This window comes from Ranitomeya imitator, chromosome 9, assembly GCF_032444005.1.
Source record: "Ranitomeya imitator isolate aRanImi1 chromosome 9, aRanImi1.pri, whole genome shotgun sequence".
Lineage (NCBI taxonomy): Eukaryota > Metazoa > Chordata > Amphibia > Anura > Dendrobatidae > Ranitomeya > Ranitomeya imitator.
Window position 1 is genome coordinate 18,980,469 of NC_091290.1, and position 12,095 is coordinate 18,992,563.

Consider the following 12,095-nt stretch of genomic DNA (forward strand, 5'->3'; position numbering starts at 1 on the left):
AACGGCAAAATTGCTGCCATAAAATAGTCGCGTAGAAGAGATTGGTTGCACGTAACTTGTCTTGAAGTCTATGGCGAGTGAGTTGTGTGTGACTTGCGACCAGGGACAGAAAATCCTGCTCATTTGGAAACATTTAATACAAAAAATGTACCAGATACTGTAAGATAGGCGTAATCATAGATTGGCGGCTCATACCAATATATATAACAAGGATAAATAGAGAGTCAAATTTAGCCAAATATAGTTAAATATAGTAATTTTATTAACGCCAATATCACAAAAGATTGATCAATATATAGAAAAGGATATAATGGATACAATTAGGTGTATCACCGTGTGACCCAAGATAAAACAAGGGGGACCAAAGTCAGGACAAAGCTTAGTAAAAAAAAATTCCTTAGAGAAAAAAAATATGTATAAAGCGCTTTATAGCAGCAAATTGTATAAGATATCAATTTTGTAACCTAGTAAGTTAATATACAGAGCTCCTCTGTTAAACACGTAAAAATGGATTTTATTTTTGATATTCTATCTCTCAATGTTAAAATTAACCTAACATTTCCCATGGTGGCCTACAATTCTCCCATTCCCCGAGACCCACAAACAGACCTGGTGGTGGAGTCGGCATACTCTTGTCCCCATAATGCACTTTCCAGGTCATCCCCCCAGTTACATCACTATCATTCCCTTCTTTTGAGGTCCACACCATCAGGCTCTTCCGTCCCCTCTCCCTCAGAGCAGCGATCATATATCGGCCCCAGGCTCACCCACCCACTTCCTGGACCATTTCTCGGCCTGGCTGCCGCACTTCATGTCCTAAGAACTCCCAACCCTTATCCTGGGAGACTTCAACTTCCCCATTAACAACCCCACTTCCACATCTGCATCCCAGCTTCTATCACTAACCACTTCTCTCGGCCTCTCACAGCTCTCAACCTCTGAGACACACAAGGACGGTAACACCCTGGACCTGGTCTTTGTCCGGCTCTGTTCAATCTCCTACCTAAATAACTCACCGCTTCCCCTCTCTGACCACAACATTCTCTCCTTCACACTCACAAATCCTCGCCCACCCCAGCACCCTCCTACCTACCATTCAGTCAGAAATCTACATGCTATTAATCCTCACGCACTTTCAGACTCCTTACACTCATCATTGTCCCCAATCTCTTCTTTTTCCTCTCCTGATCTGGCGGTACATCACTACAATGACACTCTTAGAAGCACCCTAGACCAAGTAGCTCCCCTCACCCTCAGAACCTCCAAACACAGAGTAAAACAGCCCTGGCTCACATCGCAAACCCGACTTCTCCAGCGATGCTCTAGGTGTGCTAAACGCTTATGGAGGAAAACTCGCACACCAGAAGACTTCATACACTTCAAATTTATGTTAAGGACCTATAACTCTGCCCTTCACCTCGCCAAACAGACCTACTACACCACCCTGATCTCCTCACTATCCAACAACCCCAAGAAACTTTTTGACCCCTTTCACTCCCTCCTCAGGCCAAAAGCTCAAGCCCCTATCACAGACATCTGGGCTGATGACCTGGCCTCCCACTTTATAGAGAAAATAGACAATATCCGTCAGGAAATCCGCTCCCAATCACCAAGTTCAGTGACTCCCATCCCTCCCTGCATCTCCCCTGGCTCACTCTCCACATTTGATCCCATCACAGAAGAAGTCTCCAAGCTCCTCTCCTCTTCTCGTCCGACTACATGCACCACCGACCCCATTCCCTCACATCTCCTCCAGTCTCTCTCTCCAGCCGTCACAAGTCACCTAACTACAATCTTTAATCTCTCCCTCTCCTCTGGCATTTTCCCCTCCTCCTTCAATCACTCTATCATTACTCCATTACTAAAAAAACCTACCCTCGACCCATCCTGCACAAACAACTACAGACCGGTCTCCAATCTCCCCTTCATCTCTAAACTCTTGGAGCACCTGGTCTACTCCCGCCTTACCCGTTACCTCTCCACTCACTCCCTCCTAGACCCTTCACAGTCCGGCTTCTGCCCCCTACATTCGACTGAAACTGCACTCATCAAAGTGACCAATGACCTTCTGACAGCAAAACGTAACGGTAACCACTCTCTGCAGCTTTCGACACTGTTGATCACCCTCTCCTTCTCTCTAGGCTCCAGTCACTAGGCATTAAGGACACTGCTCTCTCCTGGTTCTCCTCCTATCTTTGACTGCTCCTTCAGTGTTCTGTTCTCTGGCTCCACTTCATCTCCTCTTCCTCTCACTGTTGGGGTACCTCAAGGGCTCAGTCCTTGGCCCCCTTCTCTTCTCCCTCTATACGGCCCCAATTGGACAGACCATCAGCAGATATGGCTTTCAGTACCATCTTTATGCTGATGACACACAATTATACACGTCATCCCCTGACCTTACCCCCGCTGTACTACAGAACGCCACTGACTGTCTGTCTGCAGTCTCCAACATCATGTCCGCTCTCTATCTGAAACTCAACCTCTCCAAAACTGAACTTCTTCTGCTCCCCCCATCTACTAACCTCTCTAAATCTAACATTTCCCTCTCCGTGGGTGGCACCATAATAACCATAATAACACCCCGGCAGCAGGCGCGCTGTCTGGGTGTTATGTTTGACTCCGATCTCTCCTTCACCTCCCATATACAATCTCTTGCCCGCTTGTGCCGCTTACACCTAAAGAACATCTCTAGAATCCGCCCTTTTCTCACCATGGAAACAACAAAAACCCTCACTGTCGCCCTGATCCACTCCCGCCTGGACTACTGTAATGCTCTATTAATTGGCCTCCCCCTCACGCGACTTTCCCCTCTCCAGTCCATCCTTAATGCAGCAGCCAGGGTCGTCCATCTGGCTAATCGTTACTCGGACGCGTCCGCTCTTCACCAGTCGTTACACTGGCTGCCCATTCATTACAGGATACAATTCAAAGTACTTGTTCTCACCCACAAAGCTCCCCACAGTGCGGCACCCCCTTACATCTCCTCCCTCATTTCTGTCTATCGGCCTAACAGACCACTGCGCTCTGCAAATGACTTTCGATTAACCTCTGCACTAATCCGTACCTCCGACTCCAAGACTTCTCCCGCGCTGCGCCAATCCTCTGGAATGCTCTACCCCAAGATATTAGGACCATCCACAACTTGCATAGTTTTAGGCGCTCGCTCAAAACTCATTTGTTCAGAGCGGCCTATCACGTTCACTAATCAAATTCATGTTATGTTTGTGTGTGTAGCCCATTCACTATCTCCATCTATCCCCCACCCCCTGAAGATGGCCGGACCATCATTGTAAATACATCATTGTAAATACAGGCCTGTACTTTGTATCTTCCCCACCTCATTGTAGATTGTGAGCTCTCACGAGCAGGGGCGGCTTATTGTGCTTTAATTATTGTATTGTTAACGTTGTTACTTATGACTGTTGTGTTTAAAACTGTAAGGCTATGTGCACACGTCACGATTTCTTGCAGAAACTTCCTGAAGAAAACCGGACATTTTCTGCAAGAAATCCGCATGCGGATTTTTCGCGTTTTTTGCGGATTTTTTGCAGATTTTTCCGGAGGTTCTAAGATGCAATAATATAGTGGGAAATCTGCAAAAAAATCCGCAAAATAATGAACATGCTGCGTTTTTTTCCGCGATGCGTTTTTTTCCCGCGAACATATGCACAAAAATTGCGGAATGCATTCTAAATGATGGGATGCATATGTATGCGCATTTTAAGCGTTTTAATAGCGAAAAACGCAAAAAATCCGGAAGAAATCCTGACGTGTGCACATAGCCTAAAGCTGTAAAGCGCTGTGGAATATGTTGGCGCTATATAAATAAAGATTATTATTATTTACCCTTAAAATTATATACTGTTCATGTCAATGGGCAAACTTACAAGATCAGCAAGGGATCAAATACTTATTTCCTTCAGTGTGTGTGTGTGTGTGTGTGTGTGTGTGTGTGTGTGTTCGTGCATGCGTGCGTGTGTGTATATATATAATTATTTTTTTTTATATTTTGTTTTTATTAGTTTGACTTTATTTCTAGTCTCACCACAACAACACACTATACAATTGTGCCATTTAAATGGTTAAACAGCAATGATCTAAACTGGTTCCAGTCTCTGTCAGCAGCAGGTGCAACCTGTGTGACACAGCCAGCACCCACCCAATATGAAGCCGGCTCACCGCCTGAGCCTGCTCCTACTCCCCCCTTTGGTGACCTACAGACAGTAGAAGAGGAGACAGTCAGCAATGTCATGTATGACTACGGGACCAAACACATAGGGGTGGAGCCGCATATTCATCACTGTAATGAGCGGTACCACGTGACCGCTCATACAGGAGAAGCTGCGGCGAGGAGAGGAAGCAGCGAGGGAGCCGGGTAAGTATTTTATTAACAGCAGGGGGGGGGGGAGGGGTCTTTTTTTAAAACACCAAAAAAAAAAAAAAGGATTTTTCATATCTTCTCTCCAGCGAATGCTGCTGGAGAGAAGAAATGAATGGAGCTTCAGCACCAGATGCAGGGGACAGCGCTTACAGTAGCGCTGTCTCCTGCACGGCACACGGACAGCATCCGTGTGTGGTACGTGTTTTACACGGACCCGTTGACTTTAATGGGTCCTTGTAATCCGTGCGCTCCCACGAACACTGACATGTCTCCGTGTATTTCAAACGGACACACGGTCCGTGAAAACACGCTGACATGTGCAGAGACACATTGATTTTAATGTGTCTACGTGAGTCAGTGTCTCCGGTACGTGAGGAAACTGTCACCTCACGTACCAGAGCCACTGACGTGTGAAACCGGCCTAATGCTTTGCACTGTGCGCACACTGCCTAATGCTTTGCACCGTGTGCACACTGCCTAATGCTTTGCACCGTGTGCACACTGCCTAATGCTTTGCACTGTGTGCACACTGCCTAATGCTTTGCACTGTATGCACGCTGCCTAATGCTTTGCACTGTATGCACGCTGCCTAATGCTTTGCACTGTGTGCACGCTGCCTAATGCTTTGCACTGTATGCACGCTGCCTAATGCTTTGCACTGTGTGCACGCTGCCTAATGCATTGCACTGTGTGCACGCTGCCTAATGCTTTGCACTGTGTGCACGCTGCCTAATGCTTTGCACTGTGTGCACGCTGCCTAATGCTTTGCACTGTGTGCACGCTGCCTAATGCTTTGCACTGATGAAGGGCAAAAACCCCTGGAAAAAAAAGGATCTGGTTTGGCCGTTTATGGGTCGATATTGACTTTGAGGAATCGCTCCTGCTCACTGGGGGTCACAGATGGAAGAGGCCCCTGTGCACGATCACTATATGGGCCCTTTGCAGCCTAATAACTCATCATAATGCACAATCCCACCTGCTTTGGAGTTGGAAGTGACCCCTTTACCTCTTGGACCCTAATTTTACGTCCACCCCTGCTCCTTCCAATAGGTGGCGCTATAGTTCCTGTCCTCTCTGATCCTGGAGCATGGTCCTTGTGCCGGGGGGTATATTACCCTTCTGCACCCTCCATAGCTGCCCCCTTTCTATGGGGTCTGAATCTGCGCTAAGACCTCCCCGTCAGCAAATAACATCATAAAGTCAGAAAGATGAGTGACGGCGGATCCCCCAGCACTGAGGGGATTACCGCAATCCTGCAGGCGCTGTGCGGCCATACATCTCAGCGCCACCATAGGAGCGGACCATCTAATGTGGATGGAGGAAGATGAAATGACTTTCAGGGGTCACATAAAGTTGAGTGGTGAAATCTCCCTTCTAAATCCCGGAGCTGGGGGAGAATTTTCATTCCTCTGAACTTTGGCCTCCGGCTCATCCAACAGGAGGGATAGTGATACAGTGACAGGACAGGATCCTGGGCAAGGAATTCCACTGATCACAGATTTGGGGCCTCAGAAGAATTATAGAAAAGAAATGAACAAAAAGTATCATCGCAGAAAAGCCAAAACATTAATACATGCACTGCCCCTTTAAGAAGCATTTTCTCCTTTTACATTTAGGAATTAAAAAGTAGCCTTATATGTGGGAAGGTGTAAATGGACGGCATACACCCACCCAGCTTTCCCAGGGACGGATGGAACGTACGTAAAGTGTGGTAGCGTTGTGTTATGGTCATGTCCAGTGGCCGGAGGATGGTGGGAGTTGTAGTGTTCTATGTATATAAAGTAATAAGGATTGTGTACCGTGGTCACATTGGGAGTTGTAGTCTTCTATGTATAGAGCTTAAAAGAATTATGTTTATGTCCAGTGGTTCGGTAATGCTGGGGGTTGTAGTGTTCTAAGCATAAAGAATAATAGAATAGTGCTATGGGCATGCTGGGAGTTGTAGTCTTACATGTATAGAGTGTAATAGAATAGGGTTATGGGCATGCTGGGAGTTGTAGTCTTACATGTATAGAGTGTAATAGAATAGGGTTATGGGCATGCTGGGAGTTGTAGTCTTACATGTATAGAGTGTAATAGAATAGGGTTATCGGCATGCTGGGAGTTGTAGTTTTCTATGTATAGAGTGTAATAGAATAGTGCCATGGGCATGCTGGGAGTTGTAGTGTTCTGTGTATGGAGTATACAAGAATAGTGCCATGGGCATGCTGGGAGTTGTAGTCTTCTATGTATAGAGTGTAATAGAATAGGGTTATGGGCATGCTGGGAGTTGTAGTCTTACATGTATAGAGTGTAATAGAATAGGGTTATGGGCATGCTGGGAGTTGTAGTCTTACATGTATAGAGTGTAATAGAATAGGGTTATGGGCATGCTGGGAGTTGTAGTCTTACATGTATAGAGTGTAATAGAATAGGGTTATCGGCATGCTGGGAGTTGTAGTTTTCTATGTATAGAGTGTAATAGAATAGTGCCATGGGCATGCTGGGAGTTGTAGTGTTCTGTGTATGGAGTATACAAGAATAGTGCCATGGGCATGCTGGGAGTTGTAGTCTTCTATGTATAGAGTGTGATAGAATAGTGCCATGGGCATGCTGGGGGTTGTAGTGTTCTATGTATAGAGTATACAAGAATAATGCCATGGGCATGCTGGGGGTTGTAGTGTTCTATGTATAGAGTATACAAGAATAATGCCATGGGCATGCTGGGGGTTGTAGTGTTCTATGTATAGAGTATACAAGAATAATGCCATGGGCATGCTGGGAGTTGTAGTGTTCTGTGTATAGAGTATACTAGAATAGTGCTTTGGGCATGCTGGGAGTTGTAGTGCTCTGTGTACAGCATAGAACAGTTCTTCGGGTCACGCTGGGTGTTCTGTACTGTAATATTATTTATGTTGGCTTTGTGATTCCTCGGCTGCAGTTTTAGTGCCTGGGAATATGTTCAGTAGAATATACACAGCAGAGCCGCCGCTGAGCCCGGATTACAGTCCTCACTACCACAGATGATTCTCCATCATCCCAGAACTCATCATTTGCAATGAAGGAAAGGACGGGGTTAACCTGATGTGGAGCCGATTCTAGAACTTGTCTGTATCAATGGATGTAACCCCATGTAATGGATGAGCCCCAACGATGACGCCCCAGCGATGACGTCCCAGCGATGACGCACCAGCGATGACGCCCCAGCGATGACGTCCCAGCGATGACGCCCCAACGATGACGCCCCAGCGATGACGTCCCAGCGATGACGCCCAGCGATGACGTCCCAGCGATGACGCCCCAGCGATGACGTCCCAGCGATGACGCCCAGCGATGACGCCCCAACGATGACGCCCCAGCGATGACGTCCCAGCGATGACGCCCCAACGATGACGCCCCAGCGATGACGTCCCAGCGATGACGCACCAGCGATGACGTCTCAGCGATGACGCACCAGCGATGACGCCCCAGCGATGACGCCCCAACGATGACGCCCCAGCGATGACGTCCCAGCGATGACGCCCAGCGATGACGCCCCAGCGATGACGTCCCAGCGATGACGCACCAGCGATGACGCCCCAGCGATGACGTCCCAGCGATGACGTCCCAGCGATGACGTCCCAGCGATGACGCCCCAGCGATGACGCCCCAGCGATGACGTCCCAGCGATGACGCCCAGCGATGACGCCCCAACGATGACGCCCCAGCGATGACGTCCCAGCGATGACGCCCCAACGATGACGCCCCAGCGATGACGTCCCAGCGATGACGCACCAGCGATGACGTCTCAGCGATGACGCCCCAGCGATGACGCCCCAACGATGACGCCCCAGCGATGACGTCCCAGCGATGACGCCCAGCGATGACGCCCCAGCGATGACGTCCCAGCGATGACGCACCAGCGATGACGCCCCAGCGATGACGTCCCAGCGATGACGCCCAGCGATGACGTCCCAGCGATGACGCCCCAGCGATGACGTCCCAGCGATGACGTCCCAGCGATGACGCCCCAGCGATGACGCCCCAGCGATGACGCCCCAGCGATGACGTCCCAGCGATGACGCCCCAGCGATGACGCCCAGCGATGACGTCCCAGCGATGACGCCCCAGCGATGACGCCCCAGCGATGACGTCCCAGCGATGACGTCCCAGCGATGACGCCCCAGCGATGACGCCCCAGCGATGACGCCCCAGCGATGACGCCCCAGCGATGACGCCCCAGCGATGACGTCCCAGCGATGACGTCCCAGCGATGACGCCCCAGCGATGACGCCCCAGCGATGACGCCCCAGCGATGACGCCCCAGCGATGACGCCCCAGCGATGACGTCCCAGCGATGACGTCCCAGCGATGACGCCCCAGCGATGACGCCCCAGCGATGACGCCCCAGCGATGACGTCCCAGCGATGACGCCCCAGCGATGACGCCCCAGCGATGACGCCCCAGCGATGACGTCCCAGCGATGACGCCCCAGCGATGACGCCCCAGCGATGACGCCCCAGCGATGACGCCCCAGCGATGACGCCCCAGCGATGACGCCCCAGCGATGACGCCCCAGCGATGACGCCCCAGCGATGACGCCCCAGCGATGACGTCCCAGCGATGACGTCCCAGCGATGACGTCGGCACCCCATTAAATCCAGTAGGCGCCATGTTACCCTTCATTACACTCACAGGGACTCATCATTGGGAAACCCACACCCTGACCTACCCGCACCCTGTGGACTGACGTTAGTAGACTTAGCCACCAGTCCAGTATCTGTTCCTAAAAGGAGCCTAAAAACCTGTGACCAGGACGGTGAATTGTTAAAATGATACATTTAGGTTATAAAACTCTGCTAACTTCAGAGCTGAAATCTCCACAACTTCACAGTTTCTGTAGAGAAATATTTCTCGCTATTTTCATTAATTAATTATTAATTATTATGCTTATATAGCGCCATCATATTCCACAGCGCTGTACAGACATCATTATCACTGTGCCCCTCGGGGCTCACAATCTACATTCCCTATCATTCTGGAGTGTGGGAGGAAGCGGGAAGAAACCCACGCAACCACGGGGAGAACATACAAACTCCTTGCAGATGTTGTCCAAGGTGGAATTTGAACCCAGGACCCCAGTGCTACAAGGCTGCTGTGCTAACCACTGAGCCACCGTGCTGCCCACTGTACATTGCTAACCACTGAGCCACCATTCTGCCCACTGTACATTGCTAACCACTGAGCCACCATTCTGCCCACTGTACATTGCTAACCACTGAGCCACCATACTGCCCACTGTACATTGCTAACTAATGAGCCACCATGCTGCCCACTGTACATTGCTAACCACTGAGCCACCATACTGCCCACTGTACATTGCTAACTAATGAGCCACCATTCTGCCCACTGTACATTGCTAACCACTGATCCACCATACTGCCCACTGTACATTGCTAACCACTGAGCCACCATTCTGCCCACTGTACATTGCTAACTAATGAGCCACCATGCTGCCCACTGTACATTGCTAACCACTGATCCACCATACTGCCCACTGTACATTGCTAACTAATGAGCCACCATGCTGCCCACTGTACATTGCTAACTAATGAGCCACCATGCTGCCCACTGTACATTGCTAACCACTGAGCCACCATTCTGCCCACTGCTAACTAATGAGCCACCATGCTGCCCACTGTACAGTGCTAACCACTGAGCCACCATACTGCCCACTGTACATTGCTAACTAATGAGCCACCATGCTGCCCACTGTACATTGCTAACCACTGATCCACCATACTGCCCACTGTACATTGCTAACTAATGAGCCACCATGCTGCCCACTGTACATTGCTAACTAATGAGCCACCATGCTGCCCACTGTACATTGCTAACCACTGAGCCACCATTCTGCCCACTGTACATTGCTAACTAATGAGCCACCATGCTGCCCACTGTACAGTGCTAACCACTGAGCCACCATACTGCCCACTGTACATTGCTAACCACTGAGCCACCATACTGCCCACTGTACATTGCTAACCACTGAGCCACCATTCTGCCCACTGTACATTGCTAACTAATGAGCCACCATGCTGCCCACTGTACAGTGCTAACCACTGAGCCACCATACTGCCCACTGTACATTGCTAACCACTGAGCCACCATACTGCCCACTGTACATTGCTAACCACTGAGCCACCATTCTGCCCACTGTACATTGCTAACTAATGAGCCACCATGCTGCCCACTGTACAGTGCTAACCACTGAGCCACCATTCTGCCCACTGTACATTGCTAACTAATGAGCCACCATGCTGCCCACTGTACAGTGCTAACCACTGAGCCACCATACTGCCCACTGTACATTGCTAACTAATGAGCCACCATGCTGCCCACTGTACATTGCTAACCACTGAGCCACCATACTGCCCACTGTACATTGCTAACTAATGAGCCACCATGCTGCCCACTGTACATTGCTAACCACTGATCCACCATACTGCCCACTGTACATTGCTAACTAATGAGCCACCATGCTGCCCACTGTACATTGCTAACCACTGATCCACCATACTGCCCACTGTACATTGCTAACTAATGAGCCACCATGCTGCCCACTGTACATTGCTACCCACTGATCCATCATACTGACCACTGTACAGTGCTAACCACTGAGCCACCGTGCTGCTCATTAACAGAAGTATGGTCTTGTCTCCAGGCGTTGCTCTGTAATTGGATGTTGGGTAACGTTATTTGCTCGTCCTGCATTATAGGCAATGAGATAAACTGTTCGGGATGTTGTAGAGGACAAACTTGCTGACTGTTTCCCACTGAATTCTCACTGTAGTTTCTCTCAGTATTTGACGTTATTATAATTAAATATTGAAATGATTTTTTCTTAATTTACAGGTAAAGAGACTTCTCTAACGCCAAACAGTGAACCCCCAGGAATGGACAGTGGCTACCTGAACAAGGACGGGTCAGGGAAGGGCTCCCAGGACCGAGGCAGCGGTGACCTGCCTATGGATAAAGCCGAGTCTGAGAGCAACAAAGGAAAGAAGAGGAGGAACAGGACCACATTTACCAGTTACCAGCTGGAGGAGCTGGAGAAAGTCTTCCAGAAGACGCACTATCCAGATGTTTACGCCCGAGAGCAGCTGGCCATGAGGACGGACCTAACGGAGGCCCGAGTGCAGGTACAGTGAGCGTGCGTCGGGGCAGGATGGGGCCTATGTGTGCTGCCTATGCCCGGGGGTTCCCACTGTGTGTGCCCACTGCCTGTGCTCAATGCCCATGCCGGTGTGTGACTGCTGCCCGTGCCGATGTGTGCCCACTGTCTGTGCCAGGGAGTTCCCGCTGTGTGTGCCCACTGCCTGTGCTCACTGCCCGTGCCGGTGTGTTACTGCTGCCCGTGCCGATGTGTGCCCACTGTCTGTGCCAGGGTGTTCCTGCTGTGTGTGCCCGCTGCATTTGTATTGTCAGGTGACATCAAGCCCACGGCTTAGTAACGGAGAAGCGTTTATAAGACACCTATCTATCCATTACTAATCCTATAGTTATATGGTAAATAAAGGCACGGCCGGAATAAAGTCCTTTATAAGAAATAAGACTAAACACAGTTTTCCATTTTATTTAAAAATAACAAATACCGTTACACTCCTCTATCGCCTATTCCACCGAAGCCCTCGTCTCCTGTAATAAAACAACACTATCCCTCACCTGTCCTTCATTCTGTCCCACGCATTAATCC

General features: G+C 49.6%; 1 protein-coding gene across 1 annotated transcript in view; it reads left to right on the forward strand.

Annotated features, from left to right (window-relative positions):
- ALX4 (ALX homeobox 4) overlaps positions 1-12,095 on the forward strand; it is a 111,802-nt gene that overhangs the window by 77,163 nt on the left and 22,544 nt on the right. The window contains exon 2 of the mRNA XM_069739254.1: positions 11,255-11,541. Coding sequence (XP_069595355.1) covers positions 11,255-11,541 — 287 coding nt within the window. The remainder of the gene's footprint in view (positions 1-11,254; positions 11,542-12,095) is intronic.